The sequence below is a fragment of the Antechinus flavipes genome, chromosome 4, assembly GCF_016432865.1.
Source record: "Antechinus flavipes isolate AdamAnt ecotype Samford, QLD, Australia chromosome 4, AdamAnt_v2, whole genome shotgun sequence".
Classification (NCBI taxonomy): Eukaryota; Metazoa; Chordata; class Mammalia; order Dasyuromorphia; family Dasyuridae; genus Antechinus; species Antechinus flavipes.
The window spans coordinates 419,427,492-419,452,644 of record NC_067401.1 but is presented as its reverse complement, the minus strand read 5'-3'; the positions used below and the strand labels follow the sequence as shown (position 1 = coordinate 419,452,644).

General features: G+C 35.6%; 1 protein-coding gene across 4 annotated transcripts in view; it reads right to left on the bottom strand.

The window, feature by feature from the left end:
* Positions 1 to 25,153, bottom strand: part of ASTN1 (astrotactin 1) — a 508,763-nt gene that overhangs the window by 5,511 nt on the left and 478,099 nt on the right. For all 4 annotated transcript variants that reach the window (XM_051998894.1, XM_051998895.1, XM_051998896.1 and 1 more), the window contains exons 19-22: positions 22,546 to 22,697; positions 21,391 to 21,526; positions 11,751 to 11,851; positions 7,532 to 7,715 (exon numbers count right to left, since the gene is read on the bottom strand). In XM_051998894.1, coding sequence (XP_051854854.1) covers positions 7,532 to 7,715; positions 11,751 to 11,851; positions 21,391 to 21,526; positions 22,546 to 22,697 — 573 coding nt within the window. The remainder of the gene's footprint in view (positions 1 to 7,531; positions 7,716 to 11,750; positions 11,852 to 21,390; positions 21,527 to 22,545; positions 22,698 to 25,153) is intronic.

Below are 25,153 nucleotides of genomic sequence, written 5' to 3'. Positions count from 1 at the left end.
ATGCAATAGATTATTGTTGAATAGTATTATAAATGGGACTTTGCTTCCTTCCTTCTTTCCTTCCTTCCTTCCTTCTTCCTTCCTTCCTTCCTTCCTTCCTTCCTTCCTTCCTTCCTTCCTTCCTTCCTTCCTTCCTTCCTTTCTTTCTCTTTTTTTTTTCCTTTGTAAGGAATAGAGTGTAGAAATGGGGTTATGGCACTCTGAACTTATACTAATTTACAATTCTAGATTTTTAGTTGGTACTCCATATCTTGCAATTTCATACTTGTGAAATTGAACTTTTTAACCAGATATATGTCTTTTGCATATCTTCATGACACTTCATCTCATTTGATTTTGTTCATCATTCTAGCACACAGACTTTTTTTTTTGATTCTATCCAAGTATTAACTATCCCTCTTACTTTTGCATTGTCTTTAATTTGAGACAAATACCAGCTATTCATTTATATACATGATGAATTAAATGCTGAAAAGATCAGGAATATATTCTGGCACAAGAAACCACCCTCTAAGTTGTTATTTAGATATTAATAACTGCTCTTTAGTTATTTAACTACATCCACATCTACCTAAAGATGCCATTTTAAAACTACATAATCTCAATTTTCTCCATAAAGGAATTTTGAAAGACTTTGTCAAATTCTTTACTGATGTTTATTGTTTTGGAATCTGGGCTCACCAGTCAAATAATCATAAAAATAGGAAATGAAATTAGTATGTCATGGTTTCTTCTTAATAAGGTCACAATGACTCTCAATGATATTTCTTTTCTTATGATAATCACAAACCATTCCTTTTTTGTAATCTTCCCAGGAACTGAAGTTCACTAGCTATAGTTTCTAGATTGGATTCCTTTCCTTTTTATAAAATAAAGGCATTTATCCTTTACTAGTCCTAAATCACTACTCATGTTCTCCATTATCTCTTATTACATTATAAACTCCTTGAGGGCAGGAACTGTTTTTTTTTTTTTTTGGTACGTTGATCCCCAGTGCTTAGCACAGTGCCTGGCATGTAGGAGGTGTTTGATAAATGTTTAGTATTTGGTTTAGTATTAAGATGATTTCAATGTTTCCTAATACTCCAGGATAGTTTATCTAGGTTTGACGATTTAAATCTCTTTAAACCTTGAGTTTCTAATTTATAAGATGATGAAGTAAATATTATCTACCTCACAGAAATGACATCAAGGATCAAATGAAATAGCACATGTAAAGTACTTTGCAAATCTTAGCATATTTAATACATATCAGTTATTATTAAATAGTATTAATAATGATGTCATTGTTAACAGCAAAGTTTATTATTATTCACTTAATTATCCCAGGTTTTAACTGCTTATAACCAATTTCTTCTCCAACTTTTCCAGTCCCAAAATCATTCTTGTTTGGAGAGAAATAAACAAACAATAAAAAATAACACAACAAGAACAAGGTTTTCATCACCGTATTTCCTTCCATCATCTGTTAATATCATTCCATCCCCGCTAAGTAGCAATTCTCTCCCTTCTTTGATCCTTTACTTTTCCTCAACATTGTTCAACAACATCATTTATGTTATTCTTAGTTTCCTTCATCAGGCTTAATTCATTGTAAATTTTAACTCTCTGGATGCTATTTTTGCAAAGCTGCATCATGCTTTTGTATTCAAGCTATGCTACCTAACCTTGTTTCCAATTCCTTTAGTCTTTTTTTCTCAAACTAAATTAGTTGATGAATTCTCTGTACAATCACTTCAGTCTTTTTAGACAGATCTCCTCCCCTTTCCATTATTAGAATTGTTTTGGATTGCATCTGCTTAATTTCAGTGTTGACAGCTTCTCTGGAGATGATTTCCTCTGTAGAATTTTAACCTATACAATCCTACCAATTTTCTCTAAATTTGTTTAAATCAACTCTCTCCAAGTTTAATGCGCATGTTGGATTATGCTAGAATTTATCACACATTCTAAGAGAGAGAATTTAATTTGCCCCCAATCTTCCTATATTTCTTTGGTAGGCAGAATCATGTTGGAGATTATAATTCTCCAAGCCATTACTTCCATCTTTTGAAAGAATGAAAAAAAAAAAAAAAGAATCATTAAGGATGTGAAGAATTTATTAGCTTTTCTACTTTTTTCCACAAAGAGAATTCTAACTTCTGCCATTACACCATACTATGGATATGCTTGTGATATACTAATTTGTCTATTTCTTTTTCCTGTCCAGGTGGTCTATGACTGGGTTTCTTAAACTGTTTCCACTCATGACCCTTTTCCACCTGACAGTTTTTATGCAATCCCAGGGTATATAGCTATATAAAAGAGGTGTACAAATCAAATCTTTACTGATAATAAATCATAATTTTGTGACTCACACATTCAGTTGCAAGATCCTATTTGGAGAAAGTGGAAGCTGGGGTCTTAAAATATGCACCATAACCATGCCACTTTTGTTTCTCCCCTTACTCATGATCTTCAACAAGTTGTTCTTTACCTCATGTGCATATTTCTTCTTGGTATACCCCCAAACTTAGATCTGTTTGTTAGATTGTTGAATAATATAACATCTTCCTAGTATTCTATTCTATTCATGATTCAGTGATCTACAAATTCAAGTTTGCTTCCTCATTTGAGATCCTTGATTATTTTATTTATTGCCTACATTCTATTCATTTATGTTCCTGTATCTTTGCTGACATTCTTTGTTTCTATGTTATAACTATTATCTATGGCATCTAACTTGATAGAGTTATAAAGGGAGTGTTCCCACTCTTCCTTCCTTTTTTAGTTCTTTCCTTGGTCCAATAAAAGATCCGCCTAGGAGTTCTATATAATAGAATACATGGGGGAAGAGAAGTAATTGAAATACCAGAACAGATCTCTGTGACTTCAAGCTACCAGATCTTATTAAGCTCCATTCTGTGATAATGAAGAAATTTATGAATGTAATTAATAAGCCATTCTCAGTATTTTTTTTAAAGAATCAAGATAGGTGAATGTTATAGCAAGTTACCAGAATGGAATTTTTTTTTCAAACTATACATGGAATTTGGATTTTTGGAATAATTATAGAATGGAAAAAGAATTTATTTTGAGGACTTAAGAGGAAAATGATCTCTTTAAGCTAACATCAAGAACAAATCATTTGATCAATGACATTTTTTTTTAAATATTCAGGAAAAAAACAGGACAAAGAGGTATAGACATAGTTGGATTTCAAAAAGTTATTTGGTGCAATTTTTTCTAAAATCCATTGGAACAGGATGGGAAAAAAGAAGTTGGAAGAATAATAGTACTATTAGGTGGGTAAAGGACTGGTTAACTGTCTAAGCTCTTTGAGTTTTAAATAATGGATTGATGTTTACCCAGATAGAAGTTTCCAGTGAAGTTTTCTTGGACTCGGCCCGCAGCATTTTTATGTTAAGCATTTTCATCAATGATTTAGATGAAATGTCACATAATAAGAATAAGAACATGAATAAGAATTTCTAACATTTATATAGTGTTTTATTATATGTCAGGCATTGTACAAAATGTTTTACAATTATTATCTCATTTGATCCTTACAACACCCCAGTGAAATAGATGCTATTTTTATCCCCATTTTACAGATAAAGAATGGAGGCAGATATTAAATGAATTACCCAGGATTATATAACTAGCAAATGCCTAAACTGCATTTGGACTCAGATCTTCCTGTTTCCAGACATGGGGGCTCTATCCACTGTCTCATCCAATAGTCCCTATGGCATGGATATCAAACTCATGGACAAAATAAAACTAGGAAGAACAGCTAACAGATTAGATGAGAGAACTGAGATCTAAAAGGACCTTGACAAGTGACAAAATTTAATCCAATAAGAAGAGATAAATATAAAGTCCTGGGTTCAAAAATACCTTATGAGCAGGGATAAGAAATAAGAGATATTCAAAACACTATAACAAGGATCACAAGCAGAATTTATTAAGGAAAAGAACTAGGGCTAGTAATCATTGCTGATCATTGATCTCAAACAAAGTCAAAACTTAAAGATTCAATCAAGAGAGAAATCTGTATTACATGTCAGCCATATTAATATTGTTTTAGAGGTATATCTATATATGTAAATGCATATATATATACATATATATACATACATATAGGTATATGTATAGAGATATATGTATTGGGTGGGCATGGGTGTGAATATAAGTGTGTGTGTGTGTGTGTGTGTGTGTAAATAAACCTGTGCTTAACTGTAGTTGGCTTGAGGTGGGGGGAGGGGATGAAAGGGGAAAAAAAGAATAAAGTAAAAAGTGTCCAACACAGAACAAAAGCATAACATACAAGAAGCAAAAAAAAAAAAAAGTTTGATAGTCATGAACATTATTCTATTATTAGATGCACTTTCCTGAAAATGAAATTTATTGTTACATATTTTAAATCCTCCCTGAAGTTCTACTGGGTCAATAAAAATATTGTTTTTAATTTTCCTTTTCTGTAGTTTTTTTCCTATTTTGTATTTAGTTCCCTGCCACACCCCGAGGATATTGGGATTAAGTGACTTGCCTAGGATTACATAGCTAGGAAGTGTTAAGTGTCTGAGACCAGATTTGAACTCAGATTCTCCTGACTTCAGAGCTAGTGCTCTATCCACTGAGCCACCTAGTTGCTCCCAAACAAATAATTTTTAAAAAAGAAAAGAAAAACAATTCTGCACAGACACATGCTAGTGAAAACATGACTCAAAAATAGTTTGTAATATATATATATATATATATATATGTATATATACATGTATATATCAGGTATGAAGGTAATGAGAACTGAAAGCCTAATGTAATGAAAACTGTACAATATGGCAGATAAGACAAGAAGAGTCTGGATTCCCTTTGGCCATATTCAGTGGCTCCTTTTTGTTTACATGATAAAGTATAAACTTTCAAGTGTTATTCTTGGTGCTCTTCACAAATTGGTTCCAGGCTGTCTTTCATAATTCTTCCCTTCCAATTTTACCCAGACTAAACTCCTATCAATTAGGATTTCAACTCCTATTAACTTAGGAAATCAACTGATTTAATTCTGCACTCTCCTGTCTGTATGTATTTTTACTCAGTTTGTGCACAATACCTAGGACGTGTTGATTCCCTACCTTTGTAAATGTCCCATGGCTTTGCCATAGTAGATACTTCATTATTGTTTGCTGAATTCAACAAGTTGAATTAATAGAACTAATCTAGACTTTCCTGACTAGTCCTCCGTCCAAACTGAGACATGTGGGTCTTGCTGTACTCAGTACTGGTCAGACCATAGCTGAAACATGATGTCCATTTTTAGAGTCTCATTATACAAGGGATTTTGAGGAGGTAGAATTCCAAAGGTGGAACTTTTGGAATAAGGTTACTATAATGGTGAGAAGCAAGAAACCATGACATATGAATGTTGCTTAAAAGATTTTATTTTCCCTAGAAGACAGATTGATATGTTTTGGTTGATTCCACAGGGCAGAAATAGGAGTAATCAGAAGAAATAAATTTAGATTTGATATAACTAAAAAAAATTCTTATAATTAGAACTATCCATGGTACAACTAGATGGCATGGTGAATAGAGAACCAGCCCTGAAGTCAGGAAGACCTACTTTCAAATCCAGCCTCAGACAATTAATACTTACTAGATGTGTGACCCTAGATAAGTCACTTCAACCCAACAATCTCACCAAAAAAAAAAAAAAAGAAAGAAAGAAAGAAAGGAGAATTCAAACTATACAAAGACTTAATAAATTGACACAAGCATGACTATATTCCTTCCTAAAAAGAATATATATATATATATATATATATATATATATATTCCCCAGCTCTAAACATATGACTGTTTTTGCTCAGTTTTTTTTTCCCACTATGGCAACCAATGTCACCAAGGGTGATGTCACTCCATTCCAAAGAGACTGTGATAGGAAGCTATCTCCCAGAGATAATGTGGGAGCAAAGGTGTCATGCTAGGAAAGTGATTTCTGGGCTGAGAGAGTGATGTGGGGTCATAGGAAGGGCAGTAACAGTCATCTCAGACTTCAAAGTTGGGTCAAAAGAAAATCAAATAAGCACTTTGCCTTCTGCCTCAGTGCTATCACCCACAAACCATTTCTCCCTTACCTATTGTCCTTTGCTGTTTGGCTGAACTGCCTGGTTGAGAGGATGTCAAGTTTCCAATTTGTCATCACCAAGGACTTTGGTGAACTTCTTTAACCTCTCCAAACATATTTCCCTTCATCACCAATGACTTATTGGGAGGGAAAAAGCTGGAGGGGTGGATTTCTACATCATTTTCAAGTGCTAGAAAAGGGAAAATATCTATTTTCTTTCCCAAAGAAGGAAACGGATGAACTCATACTTGATATTGTTCTTTTGCACTGCTAATTGTTTTCCAAAAATAATTAATGTAGGTCAGAACTTTATCATACTGAAACTACAATTATGCTAACAATTCAGTGTTCTTTTATTACATATTTATTTCCCATTTTCCCTTAAGTCTTGATCTCCCTACATTCTGGAAGAAACAAGCAAAAAAAATCCTGTTCTTCCAAGGAATGCCTCAGGTCACAAAGCCAACATGTTTCCTGCATTTTCCCCTAAATTCCGAGGACATTAAGGCCATTTCAGAATGTTACTAATCTTCATGATGAAGGAGAAACGAAGCTCTAGGAGGTCATTTCTAGAAATACAAACTGATTTCTGAGACAAGTGACTGCCAAGCAAAGACAATAATTTTATTTCAGAAAGATAAGCATACTTTTACAAAACAAAACAAAATAAAAACAAAAACCTCCCTTCTTTCTATATAAAAAAAATGAGAAAATAAGAAAAATAAATGTCATGGATCCTTGTCTTTCCAGAACATGATGGATGATGAAATTACTAGATTCAGTTAATCTTGTTGAAAGAAAAGCAAATGAGATAAAATAAAACTGATAGCTTCTATGGCTCTTGGTTTAGTTGCCAAAGAGTGAATAAGAGGAATTCTAGACTCTAAACCTGATTTGTCTATTCACCTTGTGGAGTGTTGGTTAAGGAATATAACAAATTCATGAGGAATACATATGTACTCTATATGCCTATCTTATAAAGAATGAAATATGTTTTTAGACTTTCTAAAGCCCTCATTTTCCTTAAGGCAACAAAGAAGGGCTATCTGATGAATTTTCTATTCCAATCTTCCTAAATCCCATCCAGGAAATAAATATTTTGGCTCAGCTGCTTTCACCATTAGTAAAGCAACCACCTAAAGCATCTTTTAGAACTCAGTTAGAGGCACATTCTCCAGGTTAAGGGCACAGGTATTTTGGGAGCTTAGAGAGTGTGTACTGGACTAGACTAATCAAATCATGTTTGAACAGAACCGAGGTTGACAGCACAGAGTAAAAGGTGAGGATTCACTTTTCTGAGCAACTAAGCTTACCCAGGAAAGCTCATGGTGAAAATTCATGACTAGATTATCTATAGATTATTGGAATCATTAAACTTGAAAGGGTCTAAGAGATTTAAACCAGACCATGCAATTTACCAATTACCTGGGGCCTAATTCATCCTCACATCTCCAAGTGAATTCTCCAAAACTCTCGTAATGTTGATTATAATGATAGAGGACTCGATGGAGGCTTGGAGAGCCCAGATCTAAGAGGGTGTTATATGCAGTCTGTTGTTCCTTCCCACTGGTATAGCCATTGAAGAGATTGTAGATTTTGTCTGCTATTTCTGAGAGGAAAAAAAAAAGGAATGGTAATGATTATATAAAGAGAGAGAGAGATAGACAAATATACAGATTATAATTGTGTATATGCAATATATAAAATATATGTATGTGTGTATACATCCCTATCTCTATCTGCATATATTATACATATACATACATATGTATATATACATACATCTATATAAATATATCTATCTGTATATATACATATATACTTTACTCACACATATACAAATGTGCATACATGACTACATACATACACATGCATATGCATATAAACACATACATATATATTATATGTACATATTTACTATATAAAATATATACCATACACATTATATACATATATGAATGAAATTATCTGGTTCAAACTCAGTTCAATTTAATCTAATTCAACAGATACTTAGTAAGTATGCAAGTTATATAATGAAAGCATTGTACTAGATATTAGAAACAAAAATAAAAGATTGTCTTTTCCCAGGAGGAACTTAAATTTTATCATGGTATAACCTTAGAGATACATTCTGAGTCTGGTGATTTAGATCTTCCCAACTCCAGATACAGTACTCTATCCAATTAGCTTCAATTTCCTTTCAATTAAACAAAACAAACAAACAAACAAACAAAAAACAGGCATTCCAAGTCCCAGGTCATGTTTATGCCCATTGATTCTGTTTTAACCTACAAGATGGACTACCAAAAAGCTCAAGTGACAACTTCATCCACAGCATCCTTCACCTCAGATCTTTCTATATTCTGAATATTCTTTTTTTTTTTTTTTTTTTTTGGTGGAAGGACCAATCATCCTACTTACATGAAGTTTCAACATAAGAGCCATCTTCAACTTCTCACTCCTCCCTCTAACCCATTCTTATTCAGCTACCAAACCCTGTCACTTCCACTTTTACAACATTTCTTTCATCTGTCTCCTTGGCCAGTCCCATAATTCAGGCTCTTACTATCTCCAGCCTGGACTATTGCTACAGCCCCCAACAGGTCTTCCTGTCACTTGTGTCTCCTTTCTCCAATATATCTTCAATACAATTATTAATCAATCAACACATTTATTAAACAATGTAACTATGTCAGAAATGATACTAAGGACTGAGGGCATAAAAACAAATGTGAAACAGTTGCTGCGCTTAAAGAGTTTACATTCTAACTGAAGAAAATCATGTTCTTAAAGTACAAGATACATACAGAGTAGACAGAAGAAGCCTTTTGAGAAGAAGGCACTAGCAGTTGTGGAAATGGTAGGCAGGAAAGACTACTGCATCGGATAGCATAAATTGCTATTCTTAAAGTACAACCTTGACCATCTCACTCCCTTTCTGAAGAAGCTTCACTGTCTCTCTACTACTTCTAAAATAATAAAATACCAATTTCTCTGCATGACATGTAAAGCCTTCCACATTTAGTTCCATGGTTAAATTGTGCCCTCTCCTACATTCTGATCATTCTGACCTATATGCTCTTCTTCATCCATGATCCATCTTCCATGTCTCTGATTTCAAAAAAGACATCAACCATGTGTAGAATGAATTTTCTTTTCATTTTTGGTTTCCTTCCAGAGTATCCTCAAATATCATTTCCTACATCAAGTCCTTCCCAGTGGCCTAGTTCTTAATTCGATTCTACTTATACTTCCATGCAATTAATTTGCATTTTTTTGGTATTCCCTTATCTCTCTCTGCCACAACAACTAGCAGAATATAAATTCTGAGAGAACAGGGATTATTTTGTGTCTGCCTTTGTATGAACCCATTTAAGCACAATGCTTGGGATATGGTTTTTACCTCAGGTCATGGAACAGATCATCTTGTAGTACCCTTTTCACTGAATCAGTTGAATTGGATTGAAGAAAAAACATCACATGTGCATCAGAGGAGTGGGGATTACTTGACAATTTTGCCAATTATAAAGAATTAGGGTTAAATACCTAGACTTTATCCAAGAGGATTTTCTAATTTTAGAATAATTCAGACTCTAAACCAATATTAAATTGGACACCTTAGTGATGGCTATTCATATTATGGTGTCTCTCCTAGGTTGACCAATAATCCCTTAAGATTCTGTGTCACCCTATATAAATCCTATAAATGATGTTTAAGAGAGCAGGTTTCTATATTAGATGAAAGTGCCTTAGAAGCCTAGTGTTTGCCTGCAGTTCCCAGGACCTTAATCTTTTAAGTCAAAATATCTATTGTAACAGAATATTTTTGTTGTTGTTTTTCAATTTTTTGAGTTGTGTATGATTCTTTGTGACCTCATTTGCCTGGCAAAGATACTGGATTAATCTGCCATTTTTTTCTTTTATATCTTTTACAGATGAGGAAACTGAGGCAAACAGGGTGAAGTGACCTGCCCAGGGTCACACATCTAGTAAAAGTCTGAGGCCAGAATTAAATCTATAAAGATGGATTTTCCTGACTCCAGGCTTAGCACTTTGTTATAGAATATAACTAGACTCTATTCATATACTTTAAAGAAAGCCTCAGTCCACTTTGCCATTTTTCAGAGATTATAGATGAAATGGGCCAATGGATATATTGTAATAGTGTCTTGAAGTTTGTAAAGTACTGTGTTTACATTACCTCATTTAGCTAAATATTTTTGACTGAACATTGGAGTTTTTAGAAATGTTTTAATATAGACCTGAGGAATTCTAAGATCCAAGTTCCTGAATATTAATAAGGAGACCCTGAACAATAAATTCATGGATTAAGAGTCCTGGAGAGAAAAGAGGGGGGTTCCCAGACAATGCCAAGTTTCTGGATAAAATAGAAGAGTTTTGAAACTAATAAAAAGTTACAACCACAGAGTGTGTATAAGCAGAGCTGTGATATAGAAGAGAACACTTGGTTTTGCCTTGTACTGTTTTGGTTTGTTATTCAGAATTTAGATGTAAAGAAGATAGATCTCAGATTACATCAAATAGTTTTCCTTCTAAGAAAAAAAAATAAGAGCATTATATATAGGTCGAGGGTTTAGCACAATTTCTGAATATAGTAAGTGCTAAATAAATCCTAATTGACTGACTGAATAAGACGAGGGGGCTTACCAGAAGTAGGATTGCTTGACTCTGCAGCAACAAAGTATTTTTTTCCTATTGAGAAAGAGGGCTAGCTCACTCAGGACAATACATAAGTCAGGTGGTAAGTCTATAGGTCCCTTGGAAGGTGATCTCACCACAGGGTGAAGACTCTACTCTCTAACTGACTTGAGGGCTTTTCCCTTGCAGGATTGAGTAGATAATCAGAACTTTGCTGACTTATGGAACTTCCACAAAGTCTGGAAAGCTTCAGAACATGAGGTACTCCCCAGGCAGTTTATCACTGCTTGAGATGCCATAAGATTGAGATGTTCCAAGTAGGGCAAAGCAAGAGGGCCCTGGATGTTTGGTTTAGGGAGGATGGGTACAGTGGTTTAAGAAAACAAGATTTTCTGAAGACAAAATTTGCCTTTTTCACCACTTTCTTCCAAAAACATTCAACCCTAGTGGGAGGGCTCCATGGTGAAGAGAAAATTCCTATTCTTTGAACTAGTCTCCAAATATCTCATTTCAATGTAGGAATATAATTCTAATGCAATTCTAATATGCTAATACTAAGTCTGAACTTTCCTTCCAAACTAATTTGATCAACAAGCAATTATAACCATTTGATACATGCCAGGTACTGCACTAGACACTGGTGATACAAAAAGAGAAAATAAATATTCCATCATACTCCCAGAGCTTACATTCTATGGAGTAGAGACAATTTTTCATAGCTAAATATATGTCAAACATATAAAAATAAATACAAGATAATTTTTTGGATAGAAAATAGTAGAAAATGAGGATATTGGGAAATCTTTCATGGATGAAAGTAGTTATTGAACTAACCTCTGAAAGAAGGTATAGATTTTAAGGAGTGGAGGTAAATAAGACCATTCCATCTAGTATATAAATACTGAGCCTCTTCAGTTTTCTTCTTTTAGTAAAGAAGAGCAATCTCTTAACCACAACATTCTTTGTCAAACTCTGGCTCTCTTACCTTGGGCTTTCACGTCATCTACCACTGGACAGGGGGTCTTCACTATCACATCACTTGGTCTGGAACGTCGTCCTGTGTTGTCCACCCCCCACAGGGTAAACCTGAGGGAGTGTGGGAAGACACCGATGTTGTCATCACAGTTTCTAAGAGAATGCCATCTGAGAGATAACTCTAGAGCACAGTTTCAAAGCTGTGTTTTGTCCAAAAGAGACTATATGGAGATTTAAGAGTTTGAGGTATTACTTACACCATAATGATGCTAAACAAGCAAGAAATTCTGTTAGTTCAATTGCCTACAGCCATTCTGAGATTAAAGGGTAATGCCAAAATAATTCTATATTCATTGTATATGGTCTATTCTTTGGTAGTCATTTAATTTACTCTTTTATATAGATTCACAATTAGAAGGCTACTTAGAGACCATCTTAATTCAACATCCATTACTAGATAAGAATATTCTTTGCAGTTTACCTAAGTGGTCATCTAGTATGTGCTTTCAGGCCTCCAGAAATTGGGAACCCCAATTTTCCAAAAAAGTCTATTTCAATATCAAATAACTGTAATTATATAATGACATGTTCCTTTGGCCATCCTGGATGACCTTGGAAGCTTTTCAATATCAGGAGAGGATATTTTCTGATATTAGTATAATGCTTTATATGTTTTAGTGTTTTCCCATATACCATCTCATGTGACATTTGCAATAGTCTTATGAGGTAAATAGTTAATGCATTCTCACCCCAACCCCAGATGAGAAAATTGACACTCAGAGAAGTTAACTTTCCCACTAGCATTCAGCTAATAAGCTGTCAAAACTGGAAAAGAAAAACATTCTCACATAACTTGCTTCTGCTTGACAATGACCCATTTCAAACTTAACAGTGTTCATGATTAACTTCTTTTGCAATAAGATCACCTCTATCAAACTGAGACTCAGACAGCTTAAGTTGTCCATGATCATATAGAATGCTCACATCAGAGGCAGAATTTGAAACTCCATGTCTGGAAGAGCAGTTTCTATGCAGGACATGGAGTCTAAAAGGTTTTAATTTAGACCTACTTCCTATACGTATTAGCTGTGTAACTCTGGAAAATCCATTTCATCTCTGGGTTTCTGCTTTTTTTTTTTTTTTTTTTTTTTTCATCTACATGATGCAGTGGATTGGGCACTGGGCCTGAAATCAGAAAGGCCTAACATTCAAATCTGTCCTTTGAAACTTGCTACCTGTGTGACTTTGGGCAAATCACTTAACTCTGTTTGCCTCAGTTTCCTTATTTGTAAAAAGAACTAGAGAATGAAATGACAATCTACTTGAGTATCTTTGTCAAGAAAACTTCACATGGAGTCATGAAGAATCTAATTCAAGCAAAAAATGCCTGAACAACAAAAATTAGAGTGAGTATTGGTGGTTTCTAAAATCGCTTCTAGTCTGGGATTTATGCTCTTGTGACCTACCTCAACTGGTTGTTGAGAAGGTGCTTTTTAAAATTTTATGTTTTTATCTACAGATAGCTGTTTCTGTTCTCTTACAATAATACTGGTAATGAATCAGTTTGAATGGTGCTCTAAAGCTTCCTAAGGACTTTGCAAACATTATCCCTTCTGCTTCCCTTCAACATTTCAAGCTGGCACAAGTATGGTCAACATCTCCTGAATTAGCAGCAGCCCTTTCTGGGTGCTACTTCAATATTGGTTCATATTGGCACTACACACAACTTTTAGCATTTAGGGATGGTAGCTCATTAATAATAATAATAGACAAAATTTATATAATATTTACTATGTGGCAGTAATTTTGTTAAGTACTTTATAAATGCTACCTTTTATGATTCTGGCAACAACCCTTAGAGATAAATACTACCTCAGTATGAATTAGGTAGGATGTGGCAGTTAAAAACAAAAGCAAATGCAATATTGCACTACATGAAAAGGCAGGAATAGGAAGATGATATTCTCTAGGAATAGAAGGGTGATATTTCCATTGTACTCTGCTTTGTGTCCTTGTCACTCTTGATCTTCAATCTAATGCTCAGTTTTGGGAATCATGGTTTAGGAATGGCATGAAAAACTGAAAGATATTCAGAGCAGGATAACCAGAATGATGAAGGGCCTTGAATGTCAGTAGATCTGTTGGCTACAACAGCCCCATTTTATAGATGAGGAAATGATAATAGATATTAAGGGACTTGGCGTGGGTCACACAGTTAGTATCTAAGTCAAATCTGAAGTCTTGTCTTCCTGAATTCTGACCCCATACTCTATCCACTGTACCTCCTTTCTGCCTAGCTGCCAGTATATGCCTTAATGTAAAATCCTTAAGCTGAAAGAGACAAATACTGGTTGAGAAAGTTTCATCCCAAAAGGATCTCGTCAGTTTAGAGAATTGGATTGAATCTAACGGGGATTCATTTTGCACTTTGGGATGAAAAATCAATTTCACAATTACAAAACCAGGGAATGGGAAAGGATGGGTAGATAACAACTCTTATGGGGGATATATCTTCGGGTTTTCTTAGACTACCAGTTCAGTATGAATTATTTAGGAAGTGGCAGTCAAAAAGTCATAATATAATCTTGGATTGTATGAAAAGTCCAGGAATAGGAGGGTGATATTCTCCAGAAATAGGAGAGCAATATTCCCATTAGACTCTGCCTTATGCCCTCATCACTCTTGATCTTGAGTCTTATGTTCAGTTCTGAGAGCCATGGTTTATTAAGGACATTGAAAAGCTGAAGAATATTCAGAGGAGGACAACCAGGATGTTAAAGGGCCTTGAATCCACGTCAGTGGAAGATATGTTGACTATGATTACCCTTGAAACGAGAAGACACCAAGGAACTGTGTTATCAGTATTCATGTATTTGAAAGGCTGTCAAGTGGAAGAAAGTGGCATGGAAGGTAAAACCAGAAGTAATTTATGAAAGTTGTTGAGGTGTAAATATTGCCTTGTGAGCCTAAGCAAATATCAACCAACCAATGAGACAACTAACCAAATAAATGGAAATTCCTGACAATTAGAGCTGTTTAAAAATGAAGTGGGCTGAATAAGGACATGATGGGTTACCCCTTCTTGGAGATCTTCAAGAGGAGGCTGAATGACCACTTGTTAGGTGTTCTTTGGTGAATGGATTGAGTGGTGTGTATCCTAAAGTCTTTTCCAACTCTCAAAATCAATGATTCTTTAATAAAATTTGTTTTTTAATCCCCACTCTAATACTGGAATATGATAGACAATAACTATTTATAAAATGAATATTGATAGATCATTTTGTACCTATTAGATTGGTTAAAATGCTAAAATCGAAAAGTGGCATGTCAGAGATGATGTGGAAAAATGGGACACTAATTCATTGTTAGTGGAATTGTGAATTAATTCAGGTATTTTGGGGAGAAATCTGGAATTATGCCCAAAGAGTTATTAAACTACCTATACCCTATAACTCAACAACACCATTATTCTATTTTCAAAGATGATTAGAGAAAAATAAAAGGAATCTATATATTCTAAAACATTTATAGCAGCTTTCTTTGGGGTGACAAAGAACTGGAAATTGTAGGGATGCCAATCAATTGATGAATGGTTGAACAAAGCCATGGTATATGATTATGATGGGATATTGCTGTGCTACAAGAAGTGATAATCTCAATGATTTAATAAAAACATGGAAAGACTTGCACAGAATAATGAAAAATGAAATGAATTCTCAGATCCAAGAAAACATTGTGTTTAATAACAGTAATGTTGTTCTAGGAAGAACTTTGAACAAATACGTTGTCTATTATCAATACTCCCCAAAATGAAATGCTTGAATGACCCAATATATCAACAATAAATGCAAATGGAGAAAAAATACTAGAGATGGCAAAAATAGGAAGAATCAACACAATTATTTTTCATGCCCTCTTACAAATTTTGTGTGGACTTCTGTGAATTTCATGAAAGTTTATCCTTTTCCTTATGTTCATTGTCTCATGTAGATTCTTGGAAGGTTGCTTCTGTGACTGTGTCAGAGTCTAGTTCTCATAGTCTAGTTCTCATATTGGAGCCTCTGACTATTGAATGTAATTGGATTCAATATAATAGGTATTCTTACTTGATAAGAATCAAGTACTTCTTAAGTGCTAGGAGTTTAGGATTCAAAGACAAAGTTCTCAATCAATTTTACCTTCTATTGGGGAGATGTAAACAAGTAAACCCATAAGTAAATGAAATACACATGTATGTATACACACATATTTGTATCTACATATACATACACATATATAAACATATATAGATATATGTGTGTGTCAATATATGTTTATATACATATTGCCAATTTAAAGTCATTTCACTGAGGAGGAAGCAGCACAAAAAATTGGGAACATCCCTGAAGGAAGCCAGGGATTCCAAATAAAAGTGAAGAAGAGACAAAGTATCTCAGATACAGAAGACAGCCTATGCAAAGTTAAAGGGCTAGGAGACATAATATTGAGTTGTGTAAGTGAGAACTAGTTTGGAATTTAGAATGCAGAATGGGGGATAATGGAACACAAGTCTGCAAGAAGAGTTTGGAGACAGTCTGCAAAGGGTTATATGTATGTGTTGTATATATGGAATATGCATTTGTATGTATATAAATCTACATTTTTCTGCATCACTAATAGCTTTGCAAAGTACCATAAATCACCTACTAATTAGTCATTACATGACCATATGGGAACAAGTTGGTGATTATGTAGAGGTCCTAGGGCTGTCTCTATTTCTAATTGGGAATAAGCATCATATAAGCTTGGGCAAAGGGTCAGTTTTATCCCTGTTTTCTTTAACAGGGCAAAATACTTTCAGATGGTTTAATGAACTGAAATTCTGAGACATTAGTCTGGCTATAGGGATCAAGTAGGGCATAACACATTTTAAAGTGGCAATTTGTGGCCAATCAGTATATAAATGTGCCCTCCTTTTATCAACGTCATCATCATTATTGTTCATATTATTATTATTGAACATTTATTGGACAGCAAGAGTACTATCTAGTCTCTTTTAACCCAAGTCATGCACCTTGCCCAGTAAGCTAATGGAGAATCATATTTAAGGTCTTTTTAAAAGCCTGTGCTTATTACAACATGGCCTCCCAAGCTGTGTTTGTTTAGACCTCAGTTGGCATGCTAATAACCACACTTACTGGGGGCGCGTGAGCATGTGAGCAAACACAGAGTTGGATCTGACTCTGAGGCCTCTTAGAGGCTTAACAGCCTGGAACGTGATGAGCATGGAGTAGTCCCCTGTTATTCTCATGAATTAGCTGCCTTTGCCGCTCCCTTGCAAGGATCTTCTCCCTGCAGGCTTGGCAATCTGAGCTCATCCCTTTATCTGACTCACTATTCTCCGAATTCAGAAAGTCCCCAGAATTCTCTTCTTGGAAGGTATCTCAGAGGCCATCTGGCCTAATTCAACCTGGAACAATTCCCTAAAGAGATTTTTAATCATGTTTGTGTCATGGAGCCTTTTGGTGGTCTGGTGAAGCCTCTGGAAACCTTCTCAGAATACTGATTTTGCAAACATAAAATAAAATTCTTAGGATTACAAATGAAACCAATTACAAGGAAATATAATTGTCAAAAAAGTTCTCAGTTAAGAAATTCCCAATAGTACTAATTTACATTTTTTATGTAAAACCTTAAATGAGACAAAATTCACTTGTGATATCTCTTGTGATAGTCTTTTGCAGATTTGGACAGCTCTAATTTCTAGGAAATTTTTCCTGATGACCTAAATCTACATCTTGGCAACTTTCAATTCTCTTGTCCAGGGATAAGCTGAATTAATCCACTCTCTTTTTATGACAATTCTTCTGAAGTAAGCAATCATGGTTTTTTGTGTTTAAGGAGAGACAACATGGCATAGTGCAGAGTATAATGCAGAGTGAGAATCAGGATGCCTGAATTCTAGTTCTGGCTTCCCCAGCAGCTGACTCTGTGACTTGGATAAACTGATTTTATCTCACTGGACATCAATTGTTTAATGTTAGAATATGTTTTCCAATTATTTGATTCTATTAGCATCAGTCATTTATTAAACTCTTAGTATGTGGTAGCCACCATGCTTAGAGCCAGGATATAAAGAAAGATAAAAAATAGTCCCTGAGCTTAAGGACCTTGACCCTAGGGTGAGAGAACATGTTAATAAATATCTACAAATGAGGTATATCCTAGATAAATTGGAGATAATCAACAGAAAATATTATTAATTAGGAAAGACTTTTCTTTTGGTGAGGCAATTGGTGTTAAGTAACTTGTGGGTCATATGGCTATTAAGTATTAAGTGTCTGAGGTCATATTTGAATTCAGATCTTCCTGATTTCAGGGCTGGTAATCTATTCACTTTACCACCTAGCTGTCCTGGAAAATTTTCTTATAGAAGGTAGAACTTAAGGTGGAATGTGAAGGACACAGCCTTTAATTCTCATAGTGGAGAAAGCCTATGATCATCCTAATTTTTAGGACTGAGAATCTGTGATGGAAAAATTAAAACCACTTGTCTCATATAACTGGTTAATGATGGAGAAGTGTGGGGCAGGTAGGTGGCGCAGTAAATAGAGCACCAGTTCTGAAGTCAGGTGGACCTGAGTTCAAATTTGGTCTCAGACATTTAACACTTCCTAGCTGTGTGACCCTGGGGGAGTCACTTAACCTCAATTGCCTCAGCAAAAAAAAAAAAAAGATGGAGAAGTATAAATCATTCTCTCATCACCAAAGGTGATCAGGATCCAGACCTAGTGAATCCCTCCTGTCCCACTTTCCTGGGACAGGCTCTGGTGACATCCAATGGGATAAGGTTACATTTGTTGTATTAGCCCTTATGCTATATGATATTATTGCTATATATTTTTCTCAATACAATTATTACTGTGGTAAGGTTTTTCCTCACAGAGATTATCTGTTCATGCAAGAAGTTCATTGACTAATACTTTCATAAACTATGACAGCACATTGCTGGGAAGATGAGGGTTCTATCTTTTAAGAGCTACTTAAGATTCAGCTACTTAAGTGGATGATCTAGGAGCTTAGTCAGTTCAAGATAAGCCAATTTAACGGGGGTGACTGCCATCTGGAGTCAGGCACCTCAAAAAGAAACCCTCTCTCTCCTTTCTTCTCCATAGTATATAATTCAAATTGATAGTCAATAGATTTCTGATTATTAATGCATTGTGAACCTCAGTTTCCTCATCTATAAAGGATTGGATTAGTGTTGAAATCATTCCAGTGTAAGGTTTGGGATCCTATGATGGAAGCAGTCACTCAAGAATGGCCACAGAAAATCACTCCATCTTTCTGAGTCTGTTTTCCCATCTATGAAATGGCGATAACAATATCCACAGAGCTTGACTGACAGGCTTGTTTGAGGTTGGAAATGAGAAATGATTTAAGTGCTTAGCACACTTGAAAGAAATGTTCAAATACCATTTTTTTGTTTATTATTATGATTATTACTATTTAATTCTCATATTTTTTGAGGCTGCTCAGAGAGAAACAATCTGGGAACAAGTTGCTTTCCTGATATTAGGCCTTTATGAATTATTTCAGAGATGGAGAAAGTAACTGTTTTTTGTTACTGAATGAACATTAATGAATAAGTTCATCTAGTTCTCATATTAGTTTGATAAATCATTATCCTATTATTGGCTAACTTGATGCACAGTGAACAGAATGTATGACTTGATGTTGGGAAGACCTGAATTCAGTTTTTGCCTCAGGTACTAATTATGTGATCCTGGATAACTCATTTAACCTCTTAGTACTTCAGTTTCCTCATCTGTGAGATGGATATTATAATAGCAACTATATTACAGACATCAAACGAGTATTTTGCAACTCTTAAAGCACTATATGAATGCTAGTTATTATCAATGCACTATTTGTATTACATCATGGATCCTGAAATACTTTTAAGATTCCCTGCTGTTTTAGATACTACAGGTCCAACAAGCAAACAAATCAACAAAATCAAATCAAAGTCTCTTCTTATGAGCTAATCTGTAAATTGCTAAGTGATTTTCATACTTGGTAGGGACATGAGGTTTCAGCACTGCATCTCTGGGCACTGTGCCTAAACCCAACAACTTTTCCCTCATGTTTCAGATTTTATCAAGGTCTATCTCCTTTTTCCTGCTTTACAATAATCATAAGATTCATTTTATCTAGATTCTTCAGACTCACAATTCCACCAAGTAGATAAATGGTTCAAGCATTATCATACTCATTTTACAGACAAGGAAGCTGGAGATCAGGTAGATTAAATGTCATATAATTAGGAGTCTAAGAGTCAGAATTCCCTTCCAATGTTCTGAAGTTCTGGGTTCTTAACTTAGTATGATTTCTATGATGCCATATATTTATATTCAAAGTGGAGTTTAAAAATTTTAAAAATTGTGAATTCCTCATAATGAATGGTATTGAACAATATTGCAAAATACAAGCCCATATTCTGGCTAAGTGAAAATGACCCTGCTAATTATTCTTATCGTCACTGCAGAGTAGGATTCCATTTGGACATCTTTAAAAGGGAAATTGTCTTTTTAGGGGGAGTATGTTATGTTCAATTTCCATGACATTCTTAGAATGCCATTTCATAACAATAGTCTATTTCCTTTTGGGTTATCTAAAGAGTTATAGCATCTTGCCTTTTCCCAGTCTATTAGCTTCTTTAAAAATTTAAGATTCCCTAAATACTATCTTGCAGGTCATAACTCTTCTTCTCCACTCCCATCCCCATCCACTCCACATCTTTGAGCTTTTTAGTTGTTGAAATGGAAATAACTTTTTCTGCTACTGTGATTCTCTTCTTATGAGCTAATCTGTAAACTGTTAAGTGATTTTCATACTTGGTGGGGACATGAGGTTTCAGCACTGCATCTCTGGGCACCGCGCCTAAACCAACAACTTTTCCCTCTTGCTTCAGATTTTATCAAGGATTATTCTCCTTTTCATGCTTTACAATAATAATAATAATCCATTTTTATCTGGATTTTTAAGATTCACAAAACAATTCCACCAATGAGGTAAGTACTTCAAATATTATCATACTCATTTTACAGATAAGGAAACTGGGGATCAGATAGGTTAAATGTCACATAATTAGGGGATCCCAGAGTCAGAACTCACTCCCAAATGTTCTCACTTAATCCAGTGTGATTTGTATAATCCCATGATTTCTACTCAATGAGACATTTAAAAATATCTCTACGCCTTTGGAAGTGTAGTGTGGGGGACAGAGAACAGTTCATAATTGGGAGGTCCACTGTCTTTGAGAAGATACACTGATAACATTTGGAAGATTTGTCCTATTTCACTGTGAATTTGAAGAGAGAAAAGTAGATTGCAAAAGTCATCAGGAAATCATGGTACTCACAGATTTAGGAATCACCAGAAATAAGACCAAAGTTTTTGAGCTATTAGGGAACTTAGAAGTCATGTTGCCTAACCTCATTTGGAGTTGAGGAAAATAAGTTTGAGAAAAAAAAACATAAGGGAATTGTCCAATGTCAATGCTGTATGAAGTGGCAAAGGTAGGATCTAAACTACAGTTCACTGATTCCAAATCCAATACTCTTTCCACCATGGACCATGTGCCTCCAATGAGTTGAAGTATTACTCACATGTAAGTGGTGTCAGGTTCCAGGCAACGGATAATCAGAGAGATGGTGTTGAACTGCTTGTCAGGCACCTGAGATGGCATGGCACAGGGGGACTTTGCTCCAGAGATGATGTCATCAATGAAACTCAACACTGTTTCTGCACAGAAGGAAAAAGAAAGGAAAGTGCATGAAAAAAGATAAAGGAAGATCAAACAACAGGAAAGGAAGATAACCTTCATAAAGATTTGTCATTGGATGTACTTTTCCCCCAAATCCTCTACAATCCACGGACTTTTAGAGTCCCCAAATATTCAGAGGATTGGGGATTTATCAGCATTCAATGTAAGGGTCTTTAGCATGGATGAGGAAAAGAAGCCTTAGTCAGCCATCACTGACATTAAGAGGGAATCCAGTATTTTTTTTTATCTATCAAGGGCTACAGATTGGTTAGTCCCTCACCCAACCTTCCTTGGATAATGTACCAGGCCAAATTGCCAAGAATTGACAGATGGCACAATCCACTTTCAGGTTTTTGGATCATGTGGCAACAGGATCAGACTAAATGCTCTCACTGTGGGTGCCCACCTTAAACACACAAGTCATATTAGCACCACAAATGCTGACCTTTTCCCTGTGTGGAAACATTGGCCCAAGGTGCTTTCAATGGCAGCACCTCAAACTAGTTTGAAAATTTTCCTCTCTAGCTAAATCAGGTAAAATCAGAGTTTGCTTTAGGACAAAACATGGGGCAAAACTCATGTTTGGGCAGACTTTTGCCCGGAGGGGGCTTATTAGTAAAGGAATCTTTTTCTTTCCTCTGTAATCATGGCAGTGGTTAGCAGAGAATTGTTTCCTAATTGTGGGCCATCACAACCAGTTTATTGTAATGTTGTTTATTTAAATGTGGCTCTGAGAGAGTGCCTAGAGGCTATGAAATGGACACCTCTTTTATAAACAGAGGGAAAAGCAAAATCAAAACAGCTTTTGTTGGATGTTCACCATTAAGCAGTTCTTAAAAGGGCAAGATGGACAATCCCTGCTAGGGCCAATGACTGATCCTTGTGTCTCAGTCAATAGTGAGATCGTAAAGCAGAGCCTTCCTGGAGGCAGCTGCAGGGACAAGACATTTTTCATCACCCCAGAGCAAGATAAGCTCTCAAAGGGGAAGTCACTCACCTGTCTCCACTTTGGAATGGTCCATCCTGTCTGTGACTTTCTCCTGACGCATGAGGTAATCCACAATCTGTACTCCTATTGGTGGCTCTGAGTGTTCCCACTCCAGTACCACCAGTGTGCTGCTAGGCTCATAAACTGTAGAGAGCCGGAGTCTGCAGGATAAGAAGAAAGAAAATGAAAATGGGATTGGTACTAACCCTGAACTCTGACTTCTCTTGCTATTAATCCATTGTCAGTGGTTGGATTAATCAGTGGCTATGTATTATAGCTGTTAAGTCATTTTGCAATCATGTCCAACCCTTTATGACCCCCCTTTTTAGGAGTTTTCTGCCATTACTTTTTCCAGCTCATTTTACAGATGAGGAAACTGAGGCAAACAAATTTACTTGTCCAAAGTCACACAGCTAGTAAGTGCCTGAAGTCAGCTTTGCATTCAAGTCCTCTTGACTTCAGGTCCAGTGCTTTATCCTCTGCACCAACCAGCTGCCCTGCTTGATTATTATAGAAATGACTAATTTGGAAGGTGGTTCAGTGCATAGAACTCTAGGCTTAAAGTCCAGAAGATCTGAGTTCAAATCCAGCCTCAGACACTTTCTACTTGTATAATTCTGGGCAAGTCACTTACCTACCATCTGCCTCAGTTTTCCCAATAATAATAGCAATTTTACCTTAAGGTTGTTGTGAGGATCAAATGGAAGTGAGGAATGAGGACAACGATAATCACAATGAGGGTAGGAAAGGTAGGTGTGTATGCATATGTGTGTTGGCGCAGAGATAGAGTGAAGATGTGGATAGTAGATAGAGAAGCCAGAATAAGGAAGACCTGGCAAATACTAATTATGCGATCCTGGGTAATTAATTTAATTCTTCAGTGCTCCTAGGGAGCTGCCTAAGATCCTAGGTTGTCAGAACAATCACACATTTATATTGAGACAGAGAGGGTTCCTTATGTCACTGAAATCCCAAGTTTGGACTTAAATCATTTTTTTATCCAAACCTAAGCTTCTAGGTGGAGCAGTGAATAGAACAATGGATTTAGATTCAAGAAAAAACAAGTTCAAATTTGGTCTCAGAACTTGTGTAACCCTGGACAAGTCAATTAACCTCAGTTTGCATCTCCATTATAAACATGGGGTAATACCATTTAGGGTTGTTGTGAGGATTAAGTGAGATAATTATTGTACAGTATGTAGCAGAGTTGACTGACACATAGTAGGTATTGTGTAAATGTTAGCTATTATTATTATTTCATCATTGTAAGGAACAAACTATATCTGGAAATGTCCTGCAAATTATGGTCATAGAACTTTTTCCAGGGCACTAAGAGGTTAATTAAGTTTCCTGGGGAGCCATGAGCAGTACAGGACAGAGGTAAGATGTAAGATGGTCTTCCTCATTGTGAAGCTGGCACATAGAGAGTCCATTACTCCATAGTGTATCTTGGATTTCAACATTGTTTCAACCTACTGTCTTGCTTTCCTCTCTTTACCTTGTAGCTGTAAACTATGTACTTTCCTGCAGACTCTTTGTTGTATCCTAACTATCGGCGTCTTAGTTTGCACCTTGGTTCCTCAGCTTGTTCCTACAATCTAGGACCAGTGATCAGCATCCTGACCACCATGGCAAATGTAAATGTGACTGGCCATTTCATAGATGGCACTGGTTCTCTGAAGGATTGGTTGAAGTAGTGTGGCTGGTCAGGACTAGCTTTCCCTATTAGTGGGAAACTCAAAACTTAAAGCAAGTTGATATGTGATGGTGGATATGAAGGATGAAGGATTACACATTGGATCTCTATTGCTAAATATCAAGCTGACTTCAACATTCCATGATCTGAAGACAACCATTATCTAAGTCACGAATTAGTCATTTGTAAAGAAAAATAAAATTTTGATTACAGAAAATCATCTCCTTCCCTAACAATAGCAATTCTCTGAAAATTAGAATTGCAATTCCCTGAAAACTGACCAAAGCTAAGCTACTAATTAAAAGGGAAGGACTTCATGCAACTTAGACATGTGTGAAATTCAAGCTCCAACAGTCAAGAAACCATGACGACTGTAAAGAAGAGAAACAGTTGATACAAATAATTACAGTTGACAAGAAAAATGAGTTTGTATTGGTTTCAGGCTATGGACTAATGTCCAACCAACTTAGTTTTAAATTCTCATATAATTAGGATAATGATTCAGAGTTGAAAGGTACTTTAGAGATCATGTGGTTATCTAGTTCCAAAAATTCATTGCACAGTTGAGTCACAAAGTATTAAATAGTAAAGATGGGCTATCAAAGTTTATAGATGCAAGAGTGCTCAGAAGTCTTGGGTTTTAGACTTGGCATCAGAAAGATCTGAGTTCAAATCTTGCCTCAGATATTTATGAGCTGTGGAATTTTCTCCAATGATAATTCTCTCCAGATTGCATTCTAGATTTTCTCTACCATTTTCTAGCTCTTCATCCTGATACTCATTCCAGTCCTGGACTTGGCATTTTGGAAGGACCTTCCACCTCTGTAACAACTTCTCATTGGGTAGGTTCTCCATTTAAAGAGCATGCTTAGGTACATCAGTCTCATTTCATGATAGGTACCTTCCCTACCACTTCCCTTT